This window comes from Littorina saxatilis, unplaced genomic scaffold, assembly GCF_037325665.1.
Source record: "Littorina saxatilis isolate snail1 unplaced genomic scaffold, US_GU_Lsax_2.0 scaffold_611, whole genome shotgun sequence".
Classification (NCBI taxonomy): domain Eukaryota; kingdom Metazoa; phylum Mollusca; class Gastropoda; order Littorinimorpha; family Littorinidae; genus Littorina; species Littorina saxatilis.
Genome location: NW_027128077.1, coordinates 52,501 through 78,851, shown reverse-complemented (window position 1 = coordinate 78,851; position 26,351 = coordinate 52,501). Strand labels below are relative to the sequence as shown.

Below are 26,351 nucleotides of genomic sequence, written 5' to 3'. Positions count from 1 at the left end.
TTATTAGCATGTTCCTGGATACCACTGTCCCTAGAAAATTTACTGTCTGTCCGTGACGTCATTTCTTGATGACGCTAATTATGAAATCATGCGCTTGTCAGTGAACAAGCGATGTGTTGAGAGATTTTTCTTTCCGTATTTTAAAACGATAAAAATGTCACTCGGGTTGTTGTTGTCGGTGTCGGTGGTGATGGTGTTGGATGGTGGTGGATGTCGTGGTAGAGGATGATGTTGTCGTCGTAGTTGTCAGAGAGCGGCAGGTTGTAAGGACAGGTATTGCTGAGTTTCAGTAAATGAAGTCAATAAAATGCTGAATTTCAGTTCAACGGTTGTTGTTGTTGTTGTTGTGGTTGTTGTGGTTGTTGTTAGACATCGTTGGACGTTGCGGGATGTGTAGTTGAGACAGGTGGTGGTGGTGGCAGTGACGAGATGTGGGTGTCACTCAGTGTCGCTGTCGCTGTCTATGTCAACACCCTTCACCCAGATCACCTGGGCCGTGGACCGCGACATGGATCTCAGGCGGCCGGTAAGGTCAGCACTAACACCATGCCCAGTGTCCAGGTAGACGACGACGTGTCTCTCCAAGCCCCATACTGTGTTCTGATTGGCCACCGTCACCGCCTCGTCTCGACCCCTACCTGCCGCTCTCTGTGTGGGACCCGATGTCATTTCAGCCAGTTGTCTAACGGCCGCTGTGTCGTTATGAGCCACCTTACGGGTGGGGACGCCGCGTGACTCGAGGCCCCGGATGAAGGGTGCTGGTGACCTGGAGTCATCATCCGGTCTGTCTGTGTCACAGTACATGTCTACCCAGCACAAAGACGTCGCTGTAGGTGAGGCCGCCCTGCCCGTGGGGAGCGTTGTCATCGCAACCTGAAACATCACACACACCGTCAACATCACATCGTCGTTGTGTAATATACATCCACACCGACTGCAACAACAACACCAACAACAACAGCAACAACAACAACAACAGCAACGACAACGACGACGACGACACCACCATCACCATCAACAACCACGACACAAACAACAACGACGACCCATGTCTAACTTCCGCGCCAACACCGGCTGCAGCAACACGTGAACAGAGACTACAACTACACCAGCAGCACCACAACCACCTGAAAATAGGAAAAACAATTTTATATTATTTAGGGTTCAACACCTCACCTTGGCAGACTTGTGACCATAATATTATGTAACGACGTCACAGTAAATGACGCAAATATTAATATTTCTTGTAAGTTTAATGACGTCATCGAAATGTTGTACACCGACCTGACTGACACTTACTGCAGAGAGAGAGAGAGAGAGAGAGAGAGAGAGAGAGAGAGAGAGAGAGAGAGAGAGAGAGAGAGAGAGAGAGAGAGAGAGAGAGAGAGAGACAGACAGACAGACAGACAGACAGACAAACAGTGACAGATATAGACAGACAGACGGGCGGACAGACAGACAGACAGACAGACGGGCGGACAGACAGACAGACAAACAGACAGGCAGACAGACAGACAGACAGACAGGCGGACAGACAAACAGACAGACAGACAGACAGACAGACAGACAGACAGACAGAGGTGTACTGACCGACACGAAGATCTTGCAGCATGTCTGCCACCAGCTCCGCGCACCGTGCACACCGCCATGTGTGGTCACCCTCATGTCCCTGTCTGTCACCGCGGTACATATCATAGTGATCAACCGTCAGGACAGGTGGGCCGTCGCACGGTGCGGACACTGGCGGCCTGGTGTAGGCCGGGACCCTTCCTTCCTTCATATCTGTAGCCTGCTCCACCTCTCTCACCACAGCAGGTGGGCTTCTCAGGGGCTGTGTCAGTTTGCGGACGTAACGCTCCATGTCGGCAGGTACACGTAGCTTAACGCCTGCTGCCCACAAGGTGAACCGGACGTGTCGTTGTTTTAACGCCCGGTAGATCTCTGCGATGACGTCACTGTAACAGAACAGACAGGTGTGTCAGTGTGTAGAAACAGAACAGACAGGTGTGTTATAGTTCTCACAAAACTCAGTTGTTTTAACGCAGTGTAGATCTTCGTGATGACGTCACAGCAACAGAACGGACAGGTGTGTCAGTGTTTATAAACAGAACAGACAGGTGTGTCAGTGTGTAGAAACAGAACAGACAGGTGTGTTATAGTTCTCACAAAACTCGGTTGTTTTAACGCAGTGTAGATCTTCGTGATGACGTCACAGTAACAGAACGGACAGGTGTGTCAGTGTGTAGAAACAGAACAGACAGGTGTGTTATAGTTCTCACAAAACTCAGTTGTTTTAACGCAGTGTAGATCTTCGTGATGACGTCACAGTAACAGAACGGACAGGTGTGTCAGTGCCTGATTACACCTGGAATTACGAAACTGACAAAACAAAACAAAAACGCCTGGCAAAAAGGAAGTCACAAAGATTGCTGTTCAGGATAAGAATCACAGTGAACCTGAAATGAAATGACGCAATGATTAATAATGACGTAAACAGAATGACGTTATTTCGCTCCACTCTTCGTTACCTTGACCAAGTTTTTCCAATGGTAGACAAAGAAAGGGTGGCGCCTGATCGGACAGATTGATAACATCACTGATCAGTACACACTGCAGTGACAGTTGCTGAATTCACATTCTACATCTAATAAACATGCCCCAGTCTATTATTCAAACTTCAAAATAAAGAGCCATTACTTCTACATAAATCTTCCGATTTTCTCGACCAAAAGCCCAGGAATGACCTTGTTATAAAACAGGTGTGAATATGATAACATTTGTGAATTATCAGACTTCCTTCCAACGAACACGACCACACCGGCCAACACAAGAGTGACAGGAGGCAGTGTTAGATTCAGTGTACAGCGTCATTCTTACCACTCAGCCTCATCGGCCAGGATGTGCACGCGTCCGTGTGTCTGTGCGTGTTGACACAGCTCCTCCACCCAGGCCTGCACTTTCTTCTTGCCTTCCTCTGTCCATAGTACCCCCGCCATGTTGACGAGCTGCACGCTGCCGGCTCCCTGTCCGGCAGTCTCTCTCACCTGATGACGCACAAGGTAAGCAGCAGCAGCGCCATCATCACTCGTCTGAAGAACAAAGACGGTGCCGCAGCCCTTCCTCAGCAGAAAAAAACCTTTTATTATCAAGACTATGCTTTTTGAAGTGCCCGTCGGGCCCCAGAGGATCCTCACGTCGACGTCGTCTGGTGTCTCCTCCAAGACTTGAAACTGCTGCGGGAACAGAGCAATGCATGTCATTGGTCGACCATGCTCCATTCCAACAGCGTGAACAAGATGGCCCTGGGTCCACAGCTGTACTCTTGGCTGTCTGCTGAGGAATAGCTCAACCGTTGTCAGTGGTATGGAGAATCTGTCATCATACACATTCACACATTATTAGGTATATTGCGCACACACACACACACACACACACACACACACACACACACACACACACACACACATACACCGTTACACACACACACACACACACCCATACATGCACACACACACACACATGCATGCATGCATATCAATCAAAGCAATAAACAAATCAAAGCAAGTCAAACAATCACCACAAAGACCACGAACAAAAAAACATCCACACAAAAACACAAACAGGGATAGACAGGGCGAGATCAAAACAGAGAATTCGTAACAAGAAACAAGAAAGAGAGAGAGAGAGAGAGAGAGAGAGAGAGAGAGAGAGAGACGGAGAGAGGGAGAGAGAGAGAGGGAGAGAGACAGACACAGAGACAGAGATAGAGGGGGGGGGGGGTCAGGAGAAAGAAAGAAAGAAAGATAGATGACGATAGGTCAAGTAATACGAAACGTGCGTGCGTGCGCTTCACCGATATGATACAGCTATGCAACGTACCTGGCAACCAACTGTGTGTAGGTAGCTGCATCCATGGCAGGGTCCCCGCCCTCATTCCGTTCAAAGCTTGCCCTCCACCACGCGTCGAGCCTTGTCTGGTCAGCCATGTCGTCCTCACAAAGACATATCTGGCTGACATTCCGACCTGGCTCGACGCTGAGGCCTTCCTGCAACTCCTGTAACTGAGATCAACACACACGGACTGTAAACAATGCGGGAAATGGCACAAGGGGTGGTTTAATACACGATGCACACAAAGACAGTGTAACATTAGGCCTACCTGAGTTGCAAATCTCTTCATTCCTGCTTTAGTGTTTACCAGCCTAAAAGACAACTTTCTGGACAAAAGCAAACCATCTTTTCGGAAAAGAGTTTCCCGTTTGTCCTGACGCGCATTATTAGGCTACGTAAAGTACAATTGACGTCGTTTTCGCGACAAAAAAATGACGTCTACTATTCAAGGTCACTGTTCTTAGAGCTCCAGTAAAAAATAAAAAGCAAATGCTTATTCGACTCGCCTTCGTCTTGTCCCACAACAATGTACCCTCCCCCCCCCCCCCCCTTTAGGATCCACCCTCCCCCATGGAAGACTCCCGCCACCACCACTCCCACAAGAGTCCCTCCCTTCTTATACAACCACCCCCATCTATGCCTGACCTCCCCCAATAAGACCCTTTGTTTTGTTTTTGTTCATAACCTCTGTAAGTTAACCCACATTTTAAGACTTAACCCCAATAAAAAAAATAATTAAAAAATTCCTCTTTCAGCTTCATAAATTAAATGTTCAAGAGAACGTTGGCATCAGAATAATCGAACAAAACTTGATCAAAAGTGTGACCTGTAATATTCCAGATATGTTCAGTGGTGATCATCTTGTCCAGCAAACATGTCCATGCTATTACTGTGAACATTTACGAAACAAGCTACATTTTGGTCATGTCTGCTGATTAATAACACCTACAATTGTGTGAAATATGGAGGCTTTGTTACCCAAATATCTGAAAGAAACTAAACTTAAAAAGTTGATGAGCATGACCCCGCTGTGACCCCAACATTTGACGAAGGTCAATCAAATCGGGGTCAAATCGGAAGATTATTAAATACCAGAAGTCTGCAAATGTTTAAAGGTCTAGCTTCAAAATCATCCCAGATAATCTTAACGTAAAGATTTTTGTTCGGACATTCGGACGGACACTGCATACAGTGTGTGGACAAAAAGCCTAGCGCTATGAACTGGCCCTTACTTTACGTTGGTGAACAAATATCTCTCTCTCTCTCTCTCTCTCTCTCTCTCTCTCTCTCTCTCTCTCTCTCTCTCTCTTTCTCTTTTTTTTTCTCTCTCTCTCTACTTCTCTCCTGCGTTCGTCTGTTTTTGCGTGTGTGAGCGAGTGTAGGTCAAGAGTTAACTTACATCGCTCATGTTTAGCAGCACCTCCTCCAGACAGCGTCTCGTTGTGTCGGGCAGGACAATGGCCTGGTGGAGGGCTGGCTGTGTTACCAGGTCACCCAGAACAGAGCGCCTCACAACATCTCTGGCTTGCTTCAGGTAAGCAGCGGCCTTCTTTAGTTCTTCTTGAACTGCAAGGGGGTCGTCTTCTGTCTGAGGTATGATTGCCGCCATCATTATCCCACGCTCGCGATGTATGACGAGCAGGTCAACAAAGTCCTCCTTCAGGTTCAACGGCTCTGCTTTGACGCTGTTCGTGTTCCTGGCGGCTGCACCAGTATAGATGCTTTGGGTATTAGCACCATATACACCAAATTTAGCTTGGGTCAGAATTACCATAATTTCCTTTTCCCTTGCGGCTTTGTTCTTTATCTGATTCATGCAGTGGTGGACATTTTTCAGCACTCTGTCTATGCGGACAGTGTCCCTGACCTCTCTACTCTCATCTATGTCTATTTGTTGCTGTGTTTTCAGTACCTGGATTCGCTCACCTTCTCCGATATATGCCATTCTCTCTTGCACAGTGTCCATGTGAGCCGGGGGGATTATGTATGATTCGCTCTCAAGGTGAGGGAACCAGGCGTTGAGAAACTCTCTCTGGAATCAAAGACATGATGGTGTACTGCCTGCTCACTTCTAGTACCATTCACAACCTACGTCAACTATGAAGACGGTGAAAATACGGACACCAAATAGGGACTTATGTCTCGTTGGTGGTTCACACAATATTTGCCTAGAACACAGCAGATAATTGTTTAAAAACAGTTGTTCTATGGTGTAAATTCAAAATGAAAAACAAAAACAAGGAAAACAACAACAACAACAACAACAACAACAACAACAACAACAACAACAACAACAACAACAACAACAACAACAACAACAACGTAACACAAAAAGAGTAAAACTAATGATAATGCACCTTATTCATTTTAAACATAACTTCAATAAGTCTTAAAATATGAGGTTTCGGGTTTGTTTTCTGAGATGAATTTACCTCATGGTCTGACAACCTTAACACTTGGTCCTCTGATTCCTGTGATCTTGCCATCAAGGGCGGGGCAGGAGAGACAGCCTGGTTCCCCGGTGACCCAGAGGTACTGCACGGCGGAGCACATTCCACAGCCGGTCCCTGTGTGATGTGCATGATATAACCGTCACTTCTGTCATAGCACTGTTCATATATGTAATGATCATGATATTACCGTCATTTCTGTCATAGCACTGTTCATATATTATGTACTATGCATGATATTACCGTCACTTCTGTCATAGCGATGTTCATATGTGTGGTTTGCATGATATTACAGTCACTTCTGTCATGGCGCTGTTCATACGTGTGGTTTGCATGATATTACCGTCACTTCTGTCATATCGATGTTCATATGACTTGTGTGGTTTGCATGATATTACCGTCACTTCTGTCAAAGCGATGTTCATACGTGTGGTTTGCATGATATTACAGTCACTTCTGTCACAGCGCTGTTCATAATTATGAGTTGTGTGCATGATATGACCGTCACTTCTGTCATAGCGATGTTTATATGTGTGGTTTGCATGATATTACGGTCACTTCTGTCATAGGGCTGTTCATGATTATGAGTTGTGTGCATGATATGACCGTCATTTCTGTCATAGCGTTGTTTTAGATAGTGACTCACCTTATTGTCATGCAATACGTATTGATGTGAACGTAAATATGTATGTATGTGAACGTGTTTCCTCACATGGTACTCAGAAAAAAAATTCAAACATTATTTTATTTTCCTGTACGTTTGTGGGCCAAAACGCCCATGTACACTCATGGTTTTGCACAAAGAGGATTGTATGTGCTTGGCCGTATGTTCCGTCGGCCATAATTATACTTATACTCTACTCTGTGTCGTGGGATGCATACTTGGTATTTTCATGTTTCTATAATTCACTGACATGGATTTCAGGATCTTTACCATTTTTAACTGGTTTTGTACCACACGATGGGGGGAGGGGGGGGCAAGCAGGTATGCAAATAAAGTGACCCGGGAGATCGGAACATCTCTTCTCTTTATCAAGCAGGTGGCGGGGTTCCAAACACTCAACCATCAACTTGGCTGTGGCGATCGTCATCAATGAGGAATGTTCAGTCTATTTGCGTGTATCGACACTGACACGGACAATGCATGAATACGACCCCCAACAAATTGACAGATTAGATCGGCCGTGTAGGAGCTGAGGGGGACGGGAGGGGGGCAGGAGAGACAGAGGCAGACAGACATCGACAGAGATAGACAGACAGAGACAGATATAGACAGACAGAGATAGACAGACAGAGACAGACAGACAGAGATAGACAGAGATAAACAGAGATAGACAGACAGAGATAGACAGACAGATAGACAGACAGAGATAGACAGACAGAGATGGGTTGGTTGGCTGGTTATTGTTTGTTTAATGTGCCTACAACCTGTGGCAATCACGATAACATTGTAGACGGTTCTAAAAACCGCATGTCTTGCAAAACGTCTTTCGCCAAATCTAGTCTTAAGAGAGAGAGAGAGAGAGAGAGAGAGAGAGAGAGAGAGAGAGAGAGAGAGAGAGAGAGAGAGAGAGAGAGAGAGAGAGAGAGAGAGAGAGAGAGAGAGAGAGAGAGAGAAAGAGACAGAGAGAGACAAATGCAGAGAGAGAACGAACGAACGAACGAACGAACCAACTTTATTTTTCGAGGGTAATGGAGTAGATACAGCAAAGATCTTTTTTCATCCAGCCCTCGCCCAAGAGGGAATTAACTAAGCAGTGCATAATATTAAAGCAGAAGAAGAAGCAAAGCAAAAACATAAAAACATGGTTATTAAATCAGACAAAGAGAGAAAAGAAAAAAAAAAAAAAAATGTTCATAGCATACATGCCAACATGGTCATCCCAGCGAAGCTGGAGGTATCCCGTGAACGCTATACTGTAATCGATTTGAGAAATGTGCACACCGAATAATACATGATAAAGAAGGATTGGTTGTGCCCGGCTACGTGCTACAGTTGGAGATGGAAGTTCACCAAAAATGGGGACCATACCAACAAAAATACGGTGGGTAAAATAGGCGCCCCCATTTTTTCAGCAAACGCCACCCCAGGCCGCTTTGGACTGGTAGAAATTCCGTAGTTTCCAAGTCTATGGATAAAGCTCGCGTAAGAAGAATACGTTACGGTCGAAAGTCTTTGACGTCAATTAATGCATCATGACGTCATGCCTCCGTGTAGTCTTTCTCTCTCGCGCAGTGTGTGTGTTTGTGTTCATTTTGTGCACATGTGTTAGCCTGTGTGTGTGTGTGTGTGTGTGTGTGTGTGTGTGTGTGTGTGTGTGTGTGTGTGTATTTGTGTGTGTGTGTGTGTGTGTGCGCGCACGTGTGCATGAGTCTGTACTCGTATGTGTGTGGTGTGTGTGTATTTGTGTGTGTGTGTGTGTGCGCGTGCGCAAGCGTGAGTCTGTACTCGTGTGTGTGTAAGTGTGTGTGTGGGCATAAGTGTATGTGTGTGCGTGTATGTGTGTTTGTTTGTAAAGGTGTGCATGTCCGTCTGTCCATATACCTGTGCGTATGGGTGTGTGTTTTGTGTGTATGAAGTTTTTTTGTTAGAGAGTGTGTGAGTGCGTGTGAGTGAGTGTGTGTGTGTGTGTGTGTGTGTTTGAGAGAGAGAGAGAGTGTGTGTGTGTGAATGTGTGTGTGCATGAGTTTGTGAGTATGTTTGTGTGTGTATGAGTTTGTTTATGTGTTTGTTTGTAAAGGTGTGTGTGTCCGACTGTCTATGTGCGTATTTGTTTGTTTGTTTCCTTAACGCCCAGCCGACCACGAAGGGCCATATCAGGGCGGTGCTGGTTTGACATATAACGTGCGCCACACACAAGACAGAAGTCGCAGCACAGGCTTCATGTCTCACCCAGTCACATTATTCTGACATCGGACAAACCAGTCCCAGCACTAACCCCATAATGCCAGACGCCAGGCGGAGCAGCCACTAGATTGACAATTTTAAAGTCTTAGGTATGACCCGGCCGGGGTTCGAACCCACGACCTCCCGATCACGGGGCGGACGCCTTACCACTAGGCCAACCGTGCCGGTCTATGTGCGTATAAGTGTGTGTTATGTGTGTATGAGATTTGTGTCAGTCAATGTGTGTGTGTGTGTGTGTGTGTGTGTGTATGTGTGTGTGTGTGTGTGTGCGTGCGTATGTACAGTGTGTGTGTGTGTGTGTGTGTGTGTGTGTGTGTGTGTGTGTGTGGGTGTTTGTTTGTTTGCTTAACGCCCAGCCGACCACGAAGGGCCATATCAGGGCGGTGCTGCTTTGACATATAACGTGCGCCACACACAAGACAGAAGTCGCAGCACAGGCTTCATGTCTCACCCAGTCACATTATTCTGACACCGGACCAACCGGAGTGTGTGTGTGTGTGTGAATGTGTGTGTGCATGAGTTTGTGTGTTTGTTTGTGCGTGTATGAGTGTGTATATGTGTTTGTTTGTAAAGGTGTGTGTGTGTCCGTCTGTCTATGTGCGTATTTGTTTGTTTGTTTCCATAATTATCAGGGCGGTGCTGCTTTGAGATATAACGTGCGCCACACAAAAGGCAGAAGTCGCAGCACAGGCTTCATGTCTCACCCAGTCACATTATTCTGACACCGGACCAACCAGTCCTAGCATGCACTAACCCCATAATGCCAGCCGCCAGGCGGAGCACCCACTAGATTGCCAATTTTAAAGTCTTAGGTATGACCCGGCCTGGGTTCTAACCCACGACCTCCCGATCACGGGGCGGACGCCTTACCACTAGGCCAACCGTGTATGTGCGTATGAGTGTGTGTATTGTGTGTATGAGATTTGTGTGAGTCAATGTGTGTGTGTGTGTGTGTGTGTGTGTGTGTGTGTGTGTCTGTGGGTGTGTCTGTGGGTGTGTGCGTGCGTACATGCGTGCGTATGTACATGTACGTGTGTGTGTGTGTGTTTGTGTGGGTTTGTGTCTGTTTGTATAAGAGATAAAGAGAGAGAGAGAGAGAGACTAAGAGAGAGAGAGAGAGAGAGAGAGAGAGAGAGAGAGAGAGAGAGAGAGAGAGAGAGAGAGTGAGGCTTGGTTTGTGTTTGTGCGTGTGCGTAAGTGTATGTGTGTGTGTGTATGTGTGTTTGTTTGTAAAGGTGTGTATGTCCGTCTGTCTATATGTGCGTATGGGGGTGTGTTTTGTGTGTACAGTGAAGTGTTTGTGAGAGAGTGAGTGAGTGCGTGTGAGTGAGTGTGTATGTGTGTACGTGTGTACGTGTGTAACTTGGGTGTGTGTGTGTGTGTGTGTGTGTGTGTGTGTGTGTTCGTGTGTGTGTGTGTTTGAGAGAGAGAGAGAGAGAGAGAGAGAGAGAGAGAGAGAGAGAGAGAGAGAGAGAGAGAGAGAGAGAGAGAGAGAGAGAGAGAGAGAGAGAGAGAGAGAAAGAGAGAGGTTTGTCTTTCGCTGGGGTATGCAGTGCCTTGGCGTTGCACATCTACTTAATTGGTAATGGTATACATTAAAACACACACTTTGACACACACGGTCACATGCACACAGACACACACAGACGTACATGCACATACAGACACACACGCACACACACATACACACACATACACATACACACACACACACACACGCACGCACGCACGCTCACACACACACACACACACACACACACACACACACACACACACACACACACACACACACACACACATGTACACATTGTACACATAATCATAATGTATGTGCAAAATCCATGAAGAGAACAACGTAAACAGAGAGAGAGAGAGAGAAAAAAAAACTTAACTGAAATGAAATGATTATACTAGTAGATCTTCATGTACTTATCAAACAGCAATACCTGATCGAGGCATTAAGTGCCACACGACGATGAAAGCATATACAAAAAGGTATGTCTTCTAAAACTGGCAACAGAAAGTGGCTGTCTGAGAGAGACTGGTAAACCATTCCACAGAAATGGACCTGAATATGCCAGACTAGTTTTATACAAGTCAATTCTAGGGAGGGGAACATTTAGTTTCTTCGTGCGGCTTGATGAAGTCTCAGTTAATAATATTCTTTTAGTTAAATAGTCTGGTACACGTCCAAGAACTATTTTATGCATAAACCTTGCCTTGTTAAACGCTAGTCTGGATGAAAGTGGAAGAATTTCAGCTTTTTTGTAGTCATGATTAGAGAGGGTGCTGTTTTTCAGCAGAACAACTTTTACTCCTGGGGGGTAGAGAGAGAGAGAGAGAGTGAGAGAGAGAGAGAGAGAGAGAGAGAGACAGACAGACAGAGAGAGAGAGAGAGAGAGAGAGAGAGAGAGAGAGAGAGAAAACAAATCTTAAGAGAGAGAGAGAGAGAGGAGAGAGAGAGAGAGAGGGAGAGAGAGAGAGAGAGAGAGGAGAGAGAGAGGAGAGAGAGAGAGAGAGAGAGAGAGAGAGAGAGAGAGAGAGAGAGAGAGAGAGAGAGAGAGAGAGAGAGAGAGAGAGAGTAGTCCGCTATCTAAGACCTACCAGATCAACGGAGCAATTAGTACAGCCCTGAGCAGCACAGTTGGTACAGGGGGTACAGTTCGCACGGCAGTCACACTCCCCTTGCCTGATGCACCGTGATTCCCTGCTGCACTGGCAGCACGCCTGAAAGGTTCGATGTGAGTGACCTCTTTTGTTGTGAGAATGTACGTGTTAAAACACAACACGATGGACAACACGTACAACACGATGGATATCACAACACGATGGACAACACGTACAACACGATGGATATCACAACACGATGGACAACACAGCACGATGGACAACACAACACGATGGACAACACAACACGATGGATCCATGGACAACACGTACAACACGATGGATAACACAACACGATGGACAACACAGCACGATGGACAACACAACACGATGGACAACACAACACGATGGACAACACAACACGATGGACAACACAGCACGATGGACAACACAATACGATGGACAGCACAACACGATGGACAGCACAACACAATGGACAACACAATACGATGGACAACACAACACGATGGACAACACAACACGATGGACAACACAGCACGATGGACAACACAACACGATGGACAACATAACATGATGGACAACACAACAAAATGGACAACACAATACGATGGACAACACAACACGATGGACAACACAACACGATGGACAACACAACACGATGGACAACACAACACGATGGACAACACAGCACGATGGACAACACAGCACGATGGACAACACAACACGATGGACAACACAACACGATGGACAACACAATACGATGGACAACACAACACGATGGACAACACAACACGATGGACAACATAACATGATGGACAACACAACAAAATGGACAACACAACACGATGGACAACACAACACGATGGACAACACAACACGATGGACAACACAGCATGATGGACAACACAACATGATAGACAACACAACACGATGTACAACATAACAAAATGGACAACACAATACGATGGACAGCACAACATGATGGACAACACAACACGATGGACAACACAACATGATGGACAACACAACACGATGGACAACACAACACGATGGTCAACACAACATGATGGACAACACAACACGATGGACAACACAACACGATGGACAACACAACACGATGGACAACACAACACGATGGACAACACAACACGATGGACAACACAACATGATGGACAACACAACATGATGGTCAACACAACACGATGGACAACACAACATGATGGACAACACAACACGATGGACAACATAACATGATGGACAACACAACAAAATGGACAACACAACAAAATAGACAACATAACACGATGGACAACACAACACGATGGTCAACACAACATGATGGACAACACAGCACGATGGACAACACAACACGATGGACAACACAATACGATGGACAACACAACACGATGGACAACATAACATGATGGACAACACAACATGATGGACAACACAACAAAATGGACAACACAACATGATGGACAACACAACACGATGGACAACACAACACGATGGGCACCACAACGTGATGGACAACACAACATAATGGACCACACAACACGGTGGACAACACAATACAATAAACAACACAACACAATGGACAACAAAATACAACGCAATGGACAACACAACACGATGGACAACACACCACAGCTAAGAACACAGAAGGATACACATCACAACACGGTGACAGCGGCCTACCAGACGTGGTTTCTTTGCAATGGATCCGCTGCCTCCCTGCTGACTCGCCATTGTGCTCGCCCTGTCTCACCTAAAACATCAACATCATGTTGCAATTAGAAGAGTAGTGTTGCCCGTGGCGATCCTTTAGCAACAGTTAGTGCACATGTTCATCTTAAAGGGGAGTAATCCTTTAGCAACAGTTAGTGCACATGTTCATCTTAAAGGGGAGTAATCCTTTAGCAACAGTTAGTGCACATGTTCATCTTAAAGGGGAGTAATCCTTTAGCAACAGTTAGTGCACATGTTCATCTTAAAGGGGAGTAATCCTAAGGCACTTTCGATTCGCCGTAATTTAGACACTCCAGCGACGAATTACATGAACGATTATCAATATCTAAATAGATTAACTGGTTGAATAAGTGTGAATAGTAAAGTAGATGTGACCAGGTCTGACTCTTCATGCAGAGTCAACACATTGTAACCATTTTCTATACACCGATTAACAGTTCCGCGGCCATTTTGGAATTGTACGTACGCAGATCGTTTTTCGAGTATTTTTTCTACTTCCACTTCCAGTTCCGTGGAATTTGCGCTTGTGCATATCACTTTTACGAGTAAGTTCCGGAGATTTGAACGCATAGATTGATTCGCTGAAGAAGGTGCACTTTTGTAGTGATTTGCAAAATTGGGACCCCCATTTCCAAAGTCGGTAAACTACATTACTGCAACCAGTTACTGGGCAAGTTTATATGCCACTGAAATGGATTGAACTTGAAGTTGACTCTGCAACTTTGATGGAAATGAACCGACGAGCACACTCGCCCTCTCTATCACCATGCTTTGCCGTGCAGACGATGCAAACGTTGCTCGTCGAAAACATCTCGACCAATCATAATCGCTTTAGGTATCACGTGGGTTTTCTTTTTTCTTCCATGTAGCGCTGGAACTGTTAACTGGTGTATTGTAATTCAGAAACGCTGGGTTTAGAACGAAGCACATTCTGTGATTGGTGTTCAATTCTTGATGAACACCAACAATCACATGTTGAACACATGCTTAGGAGGCGCATTTATACACGTTTAATCAGTCTTTGTTATATAGTGGTGAGAGTAATTTGTAAGTGCCCGGTACTGTAGCATTAGCAAAACAGCGAGACCATAGTTGATGCGAAGAGGTGATATCAATCACATGACGTAAATAGATGTACGTGGGATTTCTTTTGAAAAAGTGAGTCTATTCCAAACACTGCTATTGGATGGGAAAAATGTTTTGCCTTCCACCAATCACACGAAAAGGAGAAACAAATATGTGAAAAGATTGAGCGGGAGCAGAGAGATGGTGATACGGTAGCACGTGTTGTTTTACGTGACCGTCACAGGTCAGTGAACTGAAAGAAGTGTGTCAACAGAACGGAATCATTTCGGCCTTGTTGCAATCGCACGAAAGCAGGAACAAGTTCCTTAACAGATTAGAATACATTAACTTTGACAGACTCCACTTGAAGACTGTCGGGGATGATCGTGGAGTAACGCTCCACAAAAGCCGTAGTGCAGGCCAAGCGAACGAAATGCATGTACTGGGGGACACCCTCCCCCCCCCCTCATCCAATGCCACACAAAAACAATCTAACAGAGTCTACATCTGTTGAGCGAATTACTTCATATTTGTGTACCGGGTGACCCCAAATAAATGCCACCCTCGAAAATGCTAATAACTTCTTTATGTGTGCACCGACTTACTTCTTATTTGATGTACATTATCTACAGATTAGGCATGACTAGAGCTCAGAGTGACAAGGATGGTAGATTGCAGAGTTGAGAATGTTGGTAACAATGTCAGAATTGAGGACGTGTGCACTTGACCATAACAATTAATTTGATTTTAATGTATTTATAATTAATAATGGACACATGAGTGCATGTATGTGGATATGTGTGTGAGGGTGCGAGTGTGTATGGTTTAGGATATGTATGTGAGGGTGCGAGTGTGTATAGTTTAGGATATGTATGTGAGGGTGCGAGTGTGTATGGTTCAGGATATGTGTGTGAGGGTGCGAGTGTGTATGGTTTAGGATATGTGTGTGAGGGTGCGAGTGTGTGTGGTTTAGGATATGTGTGTGAGGGTGCGAGTGTGTGTGGTTTAGGATATGTGTGTGAGGGTGCGAGTGTGTGTGGTTTAGGATATGTGTGTGAGGGTGCGAGTGTGTGTGGTTTAGGATATGTGTGTGAGGGTGTGAGTGTGTGTTGTTTAGGATATGTGTGTGAGGGTGCGAGTGTGTGTGGTTTAGGATATGTGTGTGAGGGTGCGAGTGTGTGTGGTTTAGGATATGTGTGTAAGGGTGCGAGTGTGTATGGTTTAGGATATGTGTGTAAGGGTGCGAGTGTGTGTGGTTTAGGATATGTGTGTGAGGGTGCGAGTGTGTGTGGTTTAGGATATGTGTGTGAGGGTGCGAGTGTGTATGGTTTAGGATATGTGTGTGAGGGTATGAGTGTGTATGGTTTAGGATATGTATGTGAGGGTGCGAGTGTGTATGGTTTAGGATATGTGTGTGAGGGTATGAGTGTGTATGGTTTAGGATATGAATGTGAGGGTGCGAGTGTGTATGGTTCAGGATATGTGTGTGAGGGTGCGAGTGTGTATGGTTTAGGATATGTGTGTGAGGGTGCGAGTGTGTGTGGTTTAGGATATGTGTGTGCAGATGAATTCTATGTGCTTATTTATACGTTTTGAGAGGGATATAATATTTGTGTACACGAGCCAAAAGAAATATTTATTTTGTCTCACATTCAGATAATAAAGTTGTATTAAATTGAATTGAAAATGAATTAAATGAAGAGCAGAACGCTGTTAACATTGGAGCTACTCTCGCTGTGTTGTGACCATGGTATCTTGTTCTCTGACCATGACAATGAAGACCAGAGCACTGTTAACATTGGAGCTACTCTCGCTGTGTTGTGATCATGGTATCTCCCTCGTTCTCTGACCATGACAATGAAGACCAGAGCACTGTTAACATTGGAGCTACTCTCGCTGTGTTGTGATCATGGTATATTGTTCTCTGACCATGACAATGAAGACCAGAGCACTGTTAACATTGGAGCTACTCTCGCTGTGTTGTGACCATGGTATCTTGTTCTCTGACCATGACAATGAAGACCAGAGCGCTGTTAACATTGGAGCTACTCTCGCTGTGTTGTGATCATGGTATCTTGTTCTCTGACCATGACAATGAAGACCAGAACGCTGTTAACATTGGAGCTACTCTCGCTGTGTTGTGATCATGGTATCTCCCTCGTTCTCTGACCATGACAATGAAGACCAGAGCACTGTTAACATTGGAGCTACTCTCGCTGTGTTGTGATCGTGGTATCTTGTTCTCTGACCATGACAATGAAGACCAGAACGCTGTTAACATTGGAGCTACTCTCGCTGTGTTGTGATCATGGTATCTTGTTCTCTGACCATGACAATGAAGACCAGAGCACTGTTAACATTGGAGCTACTCTCGCTGTGTTGTGATCATGGTATCTTGTTCTCTGACCATGACAATGAAGACCAGAACGCTGTTAACATTGGAGCTACTCTCGCTGTGTTGTGATCATGGTATCTCCCTCGTTCTCTGACCATGACAATGAAGACCAGAGCGCTGTTAACATTGGAGCTACTCTCGCTGTGTTGTGATAATGGTATCTCCCTCGTTCTCTGACCATGACAATGAAGACCAGAGCACTGTTAACATTGGAGCTACTCTCGATGTGTTGTGATCATGGTATCTCCCTCGTTCTCTGACCACGACAATGAAGACCAGAGCACTGTTAACATTGGAGCTACTCTCGATGTGTTGTGATCATGGTATCTCCCTCGTTCTCTGACCATGACAATGACGACCAGAGCGCTGTTAACATTGGAGCTACTCTCGCTGTGTTGTGATCATGGTATCTCCTTCGTTCTCTGACCATGACAATGACGACCAGAGCACTGTTAACATTGGAGCTACTCTCGCTGTGTTGTGATCATGGTATCTTGTTCTCTGACCATGACAATGAAGACCAGAGCACTGTTAACATTGGAGCTACTCTCGCTGTGTTGTGACCATGGTATCTTGTTCTCTGACCATGACAATGAAGACCAGAATGATGTTAACATTGGAGCTACTCTCGCTGTGTTGTGATCATGGTATCTCTCGTTCTCTAACCATGACAATGAAGACCAGTAGTGGAATGCATGAATGGAGACTATTATAGTTAGCAACTAAACGTAGGTTCGAACTACGCAGTTCGTAACTAAAGATTTAGTCAGTCTGCAATGCATGAGAGCGAACTTGGTCGAGACTACTTAGTTACCAACAAAAAGAGTAGGTCATAACTTTCAAGTGACGTCACGGGGAATCCCCGTCACTGCGCAGGCGCGGTGAACTCTTCACCTTCGAAAGTGGTAAACAAACCAGCATGGGATTGGGAGCATGGTAACAGTGCGAACTTGAGTGGTTGATCGATGCAATATTATTTTGGCGAGCAAACAAGACAAACATAGGCAGAACGCAAATGTTTCTCTCAGTTCTTCCGCACATTACGAGAGCTAAAACTGCCCGACCGGGGAGATGTACGCAGCATATAGGCTGAGTCAGTGTCGTCGAAGATTTGAGTGATGGCTCAGTCGGTATGTACTGGGAAAAAGTCCGTGTCCCTCATACTGATTGTGCATTTTAAAGCAAAGCTGGAACTTTGTAACAGACAATGATGTATGGATGTATTTAAGTTTGTGTTTCAATTTATGGGAGCGAAACTGACATTTCTGAACTGAAAAAAGTCGTGTTTTGTGGAGTTTAGAGTTGTCAGTAGAGACCGAGTAATCGTTGAAGAGAAATAATTGCATGGTTCACCGATGGAGAGTTAAACGACCATAAAACCGCACCACAGGTATGTCACGAAGCTGTCTAAGTTCTACACTATACAACAAAAGAAAATTGAATGAGGGAATCAAGACAATAGATCAACTCTCTCTCTTTCTTTCTCTCAGTCTCTATCTCTCTCTCTCTCTCACACACACACAGGCATACGCACACACTAACACACACACACTCACTCTCTCCCTCTCTCTCTAACCCGCTAAGAGGGAGGGACAAAGTTGAGAACAAGAGTGTCAGATAAAGGAAGGAATGTAATTTGGAGCGATCATTAAACAAATTAAGAAACAAGCAAGTTAGCAAGCAAATCCTTGAAAATGTGTGATGTCATACAAAAGGAGCCAACAATGTTTTGGCCTGGTGTTCTACTTACAAAATAAACTAGTAAAAGAATTGTGAGATGTAAAGAGAAAAGATTAACTGGAAACACTACCGAATTACAAGACATCATCAGTGATTTGAATCATGCACTTATGATTTTCTTCCTTTTTTCCAGATCGGGTAGAATACTTTATGTCAGTGACATATTTAAATGATTGCAATTTTGTGCTGGTCTTTAACATGAATAATTAGATACAATGAATACATTATTCAATGAGTAGGAAGTGACAATATTTTAATGTGTATGATCTTGTTTGATGAATGCCGCAAACACTCTGAGAAGTTCTTCTAAGCAAGCAAAGAAACAGAGGTAATGAAGTTGGATACTGAGATGACTATATTTTGTAACTTAGACACTCTGTCTATAAGGAAGCTAGCTCTTGCTTGAACATCATTTGAAAATTAATCTGCGCCAGTTTAAATGCATTGCTTCGGTATGGTAGAGCTGATCATCAAAATGCATCTCATGTGTGAAATTTTAGCTTTGATGTTGCACTGACTTCAGAAGATTAACCTGTTTCGTGAGTAAAAACTGCAAACATTTCAAGCTGACAAGAACAGAACGATGTTAAAATATAAGATATGATAAGGGAAATATGAAGGCTAAATTAAACAAAGAATGAAATTGTAACCCACTCTGTACAAGTGGCACGTTTTGCTGCATTGATCATCTTTTATTCTTCCATGTGTTCTTTTGAGTTTCCGACAACATTTGTTGTGTCATTGTGTATGAACGTTTTAATTTAAATGATGATAAACAATGATTGCATATTTTGTGTAAACGATTTCGCTCAACGTCTCAGATGTGGCATGCAGGCTTCACGTGGAATAAAACCATCCCTCCACTTTAACATATACCAGCTGTCAAAAACACGTGTGTTTACTTTGAAGTGTTGGAATGTTTGATCAATTAATTTGTTTAACTTCTACTGGCATCAATCCGCAAAATGTATTCATTCAAACATTCCAACTTTGCACATGACCCAGTCAGAATGTAAATGTTTGGTATGTATCAAAGTGTATAGATGGCCTAACCTCATGTAAGAGCCCATGCAGATATAAAATAGTAAGCCAAACTTGGCGTTTGCAAGAAGAACGGTGCATTGAAACTGACAGCAGCAACAACAATTTAATTATCCACAATCACAGTGTCACTCAGCTTTTCACCCCATCCAAACCACCAGCCATCCTCTCACTAAAAACCAAAACAAACTCCCCAAAACACACACACACACACACACACACACACACACACACACACACATTAAAACACAGAGAATCATGAGATTTGTTTGTTTGTTTATTCATCCTGTAGAATGTTTCTTTAGCCACTGAGCCAACTATAATACTCGTCATAAAAAGTAGGCAGATCCGTTTGAGGGCAAATCTTTATGATGAGGCCGTTTATTAAAAAAACCAAATACAGGTTGACCCAAAAACAATGCAACCCACAACAAGTTAATAACCTACATTTGTGGACATAAACTTCAGCCTATGCATGACCCTTCTACAAAGTGACAATTTTGAAGATCAAATAGGCTGACTTTTGTGCAATTTTAAATTAAGTTCCCAATTTTGGGGATCGACTCAACGGTACGGGTTTTAAAATTGAGCGGTAGCCAAACTTGCCCGATCTAAGCGCTCAAGATTGTAACATTCGGGGCAATTCGAATCACAAAAGTATACCTTAATCAACATTCAGACCTGGGAATCCATGTGTTGGACTTGGAGTATTCTCAAACAAACTTGGTGTATTTTTTTTTAAATGAGCGTACTCCACATTTAAACATGCTTCACACGCGTCTGTCTATGAGTATATAACTGCTTTCTTCAGGTCACCGATGATCTAGGGGGTGTATACTCAGACATTCAGATAATATAAAAGCTAAAAGTCTGGAGGGTTTAAATTAAGTAAGTATTGATACCGTTCATGGTCAAACTTCGTTTTAGTGAATCGACCGCCGAATTTGGAATTTATTTTTTGAAATAGAGCACAAAAGTCAGACCATTTGACCAGTTACATTTGATCTACAAAATGTCCACTTTGTGGAAGGGTCATGCACTGGCTGCGGTTTATGTACCTTAAAAATAAAGTTATTCGGTCAACAGATGTAGAAGTTATTAGCATTGTTTTAGTGTTACATTTTTTTGGTTTATCCTGTATATGACTGAAAAAAGCCATTCATTCCCCAAACCTATTCAGAAAGCAGATTGGGTTTATATGACATAGTGTTTATACAGTGGAACATACAACACAGACACCCTGCAAAATCAAATTCGCAAAATCAATGTTCCCGCGTTAAAATTGACAAAAAATCAGAACTGCCAAAACAAAACATCTTCTGCACGTCAATAGAAAAAACAATCAAATCTGCATCCAAATCAGTCAAGTTTTGTTCACATATCTGGTCTAACACTGACATTAAGGCATGTTGATTTGTGTAGGTGTCATTCCTCTGAGAAGCTGTAAAAGGCAGTTTTAGTGGGTAATGAGACAAAAACCGGTACGTTTTCGTAACTCCTCAACGCGTTGCCTTCAACGTTGCGGTGATTTGTGCTAACAGTAGTAACACATGTGGGAAAGTTCATACGGATTTTAAAGTCATTTGAGACATTAGTCTGCTGTTAATTGACATGCCAGAAAGAGTTCTTAAATTGATGGTAGGTCTTCGCTGACTCATTGAAAAACAATTAATTTGTTGTTATCTTCAAGAACAATAACAGATGCGTCACACAATTAAATTTCATGTACATATTTTATCAGACATTGGCGGTATGAGGATTTCAACGCGAACATTAATATTTTGCCTCATTCAGAGCGCTGAGCGCAAATGTAGGCCTACGCCTAGAAAAGCTCACGGCTGACACGCTTAACTGATCATGGCTCTTGAAAGAGCATTTTCCAAGAATGTGTGTGTGCGTACAAGTGCGCTGTGAACAGTCATAGTTGAAAATGTATGAAATTAAAGGTAAATTGAAGCTTTCATTTTTCTTAATGCATGCTAATTTTTTTTACAAATTCAGTTCATTGGACAGGGTACATTTTTATTTTTAAAATTCTTTCTGGCATGTCGCGCAACAGCAGAACTAATATCTCACATGACTTGAGATTCCGTGTGTACTTAACGACATGTGTTAGCCCAAATCACTGACAAGTTTTAAGACAATGCGTTGAGGAGTTACTGAAATGTACCATTTTTTGGTCTCATTTTTGTACTTAACGACGTGTGTTAGCACAAATCACTGACAGTTTTAAGACAATGCGTTGAGGAGTTCTGAAATGTACCATTTTTGGTCTAATTACCCGCTAAAACGACTTCAAAAACTGAGAGGATTGACAACTACACGCTCAGCATGCCATAGCGTTCATGTTAGACAAGATATATGTGAACAAAACGGACTGTTTTGGATAAAGATTTGATTGTTCTGTCTAATGACATGCAAAACATGTTTCGGTTTAGTTGTTCTGATTTGTGTTGTTGATTTTAACACGGGAAGCTTGATTTTGTGAATTTGATTTGTGGGAGGGGGGGGGGGGGTGTCTGTGTTGCAGGTTTCACTGCATAGACACTACGTCATGAAAACCCAATTTTGTTTCTGAATAAAGTAGGGAAATGAATGGCCTTTTCAGTCATATACTTGGTTTTTCAATCAACAGCCTCATCAGTAAGATCTGCCCTCAAACGCATCTGCCTACTTTTTATGACGGGTAGTGTAGAAACCTCTGCAAGCATTCTCAGCCGAATCAGATGGAAAAGCACAGAATTGTGATGGTACTCTGAATTTGATCATCGTCCCCAGCGAACCCAGGAACCAAGGTGCAAACAGCCTTCCCTTAATGTAGCGGTCCTTCCTGAAAAATAAAGAAAACATAAAACTGAGCACCTTCAGTATTCACGGGGATGGGTTTTGGTTAACGAGGGGAGGGTGTGTGTTGGGGGGAGAAGGTGTGTACGTGTTGAGCAGTGTGTGTGTGTGTGTGTGTGGGGGGGGGGTGAGGAAGCACTTGCTCTTCACATGACCATTGGGATCGGGGATGGTGTGTGTGATATTGTAATCTAAACTATTAAAAAAATCTGTGCGTGTATGAACTTTGTGCTCGGCAGAAATGTTTCTCGATTTTAGTCAAAAACAAGTGTGCCCTCAACCCACACACTTTCGCTCTTCAGCATCAACACTATACAGTTTGAGTTTCATTGGGAAATGTGTCTCGATTTCAGTCCAAAACAGAACTTTCAGGATCCAAAGCACTCGCCTGTCAGCCTTTTTATTTTAATACATTCAACCCACCACATTTTTCAGTGATGAAGATTCTGGGGATGTGTGTCGATCCCATTGATTTTGGCCATTTCAGATCTGGCCAGTTGTACATGGGATAGGAACATAACTTCACCCAGACACATAAAATATTGACACCCTGACAGTCAGTGACTGCTTCATGTGTGTTAGGAAACGCTACCGTTGCTGAGCTTTGGTTCAGTTTTGTGTGTTGCATGTAGTTGACTTATTTGTACTTTGTGGGAAAGTACCGATATTATATTTTGTAAACACAATATTTATGCTTGGACGAGAATGCAGGTGAACTTTCTAGTCCTGTCAAAACAAGTTGTTTACCATGCTGTTTTAGTCGTGAGTTCGTGGCGTTCGTTCGGATTAAGTGTGTCGGCGCTTTTGATGTACGTCAGAGAGAATGTCGCTAGTTTAGTCCATGCACGGCTCGTATAATGTAGTTGTATCGTGTTCGGTCTGGAATATTCTCGAGATTGAGTATTTACTATATATGCCAGCGCGATTTGAATGTTAAAAAAGCTTCTATTTGAGTTCTGCTACGTTGTGCAGTTGTATGTATTGAATGCTGAATAAATCCTCGAACTCAATTTGACGAGTTGTTTTCTGCTGCTGCGAAGACGGGCGACGTAGAATAAAAGAACACAACTATACGACATTTGAGAACTTGTGGCAATCTCAAGTGTCGTGTAACAATGTGCATAGTTGAATTTTGTTTATGAACGAATTTCTCAAAAGTCACTCGCAGAAGTAAAGAAGTAACATTTTTGTTAATCTGAGAGTGGTTTCCACAACAAAATCTAACTCTGAGCAGGAAGAAGCCAGGGTGTTGAATGTAGAAGTATCCGAGTGAACAGATTCATTCTTATTCCATGTAAAAGCCTGGCAAGATCTAGGATGGTGAGCCAAGGGAAGAATAACTGTATGTGCCTTTAAAATAATTCCAGTAAATTAGTAATGATTTCATTTTATCTTGCAATTTTGTTTTACTTTCCTGTGCTGCATTAGTTCATTCACACTGTGTAATTTACTTTAAGAATAGTGGCAAAGGATTTGAGAAGAGAAAGAGAACTAAAACCAAGCTTTATGTACCATTTTGTATAAATAGTACAAATTGTACTATGCAAGGATACATACAGATGTAAGAATTTATTTTATACAAAGCCGTAATGTTTTTGTGTCAATAAACTTGCATCTCCTGCCACTACTCTCAGATTCAGATGTAACAAGTGTTGACATAGCTGAATGTATCTATCTAGATTGTAAGTGCATCTAATGTGAAACGCAGATCTCTTTACAACACAACGTACAAAAGTCTGCCAAAAACATCTACACAGCTTCAAACTACTATCACCAGTGCCAATTTACATATATATCATAAATCAATTTTACAATAACAATTTAATAGGCACAAGCAGGTACTTGGTAGTGGTACAGAAATGTGTGACTTACTCTTCATGGTAGTCTGTAAAGCAGCATGTCCACTCAGTCTGAATCCTCTCCAGAATCCATATTGAATGCAAGAGCTGTATGAACACTTCATCACACATCATCTCTGGTTTCTTAGGAGGCCTGAAAAAACACACCATAAAATAATTAATTAACAATAAATAATAACTGTATTATAATTAAACCACTCGCTCATTGATTCTTTTATCCCCTCTTTCACAATCATAGTTTATACAGCAGCATTTACCTCTGACTCTGTTCATGCAGAGTAAATATCAAGTATTTAAACAGAAAAATAAGTCATTGTTGAATAACCCTTCTAAAAATACACAATAGACACACTTTCAGTGGCAGTGATTCAAGTGAAGTCAGTTTCTTTCTTCATTTGTATGTACACACAAAAATTGTTTTGGGCCAGTTAGTGTTACTCTTGGCTTTACACACTTACTATATCAAATTATACATGCATTCAGCTTAGAACACATACTTCTAATGTTGGGAGTGCAGTGTGAGCCAGGACATTTACAGCAAATAAGGATACACAACAGTTCATTCAGAGATAGATTTGCCATTCACTGCATTATATTGTTAGTTGAATGAGATAGATCTACAGCGATGCTTCAATGCATTAGATTAGCTTTGTTTTAGTGTCTACTGTTCATTGCTCCACCGTGGGAAATTCAGTCAACAGTGCACAGTTCCGAAGAAACCGATGCTGCTGTGCATAATCATTGATGCATTGACGATCGTTCATTGTCAATGTCACTGTCAGAAAAACAACAACTGTATCTTTCATCGTCACCACTACACAATGGCTCGTAGGCCTATTTTCCTATGACACTGAACACGGTTTCGGAGACACTCAGACAGTACTGCCTGGCCCATAGATCTAGATCTACCCTTGCTCTCTTTCTAACAAATGTATTATTGCAATATAATCTGACACACACTCACACACCGAGGCGCACAAACGAACACACACACCGTGGGACACACAAACTACACGCACACAACGGATGAATCTTGCTCTTACCTGTTGGATGATCCAAACCGATTAAAATCAGCGACAGGAAGATGTACAAGCCAAATTTGTACAGTCGCTGATGTAAAAAGTGGAAATTTAGTCAATGTTCATAGCAAATCTCCCGACTCAAGGTAGATCGTGTCCCAAATCAGCTGTGCCGGTCACTTCACGACTTGTATTTGAACCCCCTCCAAAGCGCAATCAATGTTTCAACTTCTTTGTCGACATCATTCTTTGGTTCATGCGTCGGACTGCCGAATATTTGATTTTTTTGTACAGCAAAATCAAAGACTGTCATGGCGGCCGCCATTTGTATTTTTGCAATAGTTCGAAACTAAGGAATTTGGTCCTCCTCGGAGGAGGACCAAATTTAGGCAAGTTAGTCACCAACTTAGGTCGGAACATTTGAAAATATCGTGCCATGCATTGCGCACTAGAGCGATAGTTTCGAACTTTGGATTTAGTTCCCAACTAGCTTGATAGTCTCCATTCATGCATTCCACTACAGAGCGCTGTTAACATTGGAGCTACTCTCGATGTGTTGTGATCATGGTATCTCCCTCGTTCTCTGACCACGACAATGAAGACCAGAGCACTGTTAACATTGGAGCTACTCTCGATGTGTTGTGATCATGGTATCTCCCTCGTTCTCTGACCATGACAATGAAGACCAGAGCGCTGTTAACATTGGAGCTACTCTCGATGTGTTGTGATCATGGTATCTCCCTCGTTCTCTGACCATGACAA

The 26,351-nt window shown here is 43.3% G+C and overlaps 1 protein-coding gene and 2 long non-coding RNA genes across 3 annotated transcripts in view; 1 reads left to right on the top strand and 2 right to left on the bottom strand.

Annotated features, from left to right (window-relative positions):
- Nucleotides 1–6: 6 nt before the first annotated feature.
- The window catches only part of LOC138956439 (uncharacterized), a 35,235-nt gene continuing 8,890 nt past the window's right edge, over nt 7–26,351 (bottom strand). The window contains exons 2-9 of the mRNA XM_070327800.1: nt 13,576–13,645; nt 11,854–11,976; nt 6,324–6,458; nt 5,291–5,923; nt 3,880–4,061; nt 2,878–3,372; nt 1,591–1,955; nt 7–873 (exon numbers count right to left, since the gene is read on the bottom strand). Coding sequence (XP_070183901.1) covers nt 794–873; nt 1,591–1,955; nt 2,878–3,372; nt 3,880–4,061; nt 5,291–5,923; nt 6,324–6,458; nt 11,854–11,976; nt 13,576–13,626 — 2,064 coding nt within the window. The 5' untranslated portion in view covers nt 13,627–13,645 and the 3' untranslated portion in view covers nt 7–793. The remainder of the gene's footprint in view (nt 874–1,590; nt 1,956–2,877; nt 3,373–3,879; nt 4,062–5,290; nt 5,924–6,323; nt 6,459–11,853; nt 11,977–13,575; nt 13,646–26,351) is intronic.
- LOC138956440 (uncharacterized) lies at nt 1,952–2,395 on the top strand. The gene is made up of 3 exons (XR_011452654.1): nt 1,952–2,086; nt 2,149–2,230; nt 2,262–2,395. It is a non-coding gene; the product is annotated as an uncharacterized lncRNA (long non-coding RNA).
- Nucleotides 22,386–26,108, bottom strand: LOC138956438 (uncharacterized). Its single transcript, XR_011452653.1, has 3 exons — nt 25,614–26,108; nt 24,584–24,703; nt 22,386–22,697 (listed from the first exon to the last, which is right to left on the bottom strand). It is a non-coding gene; the product is annotated as an uncharacterized lncRNA (long non-coding RNA).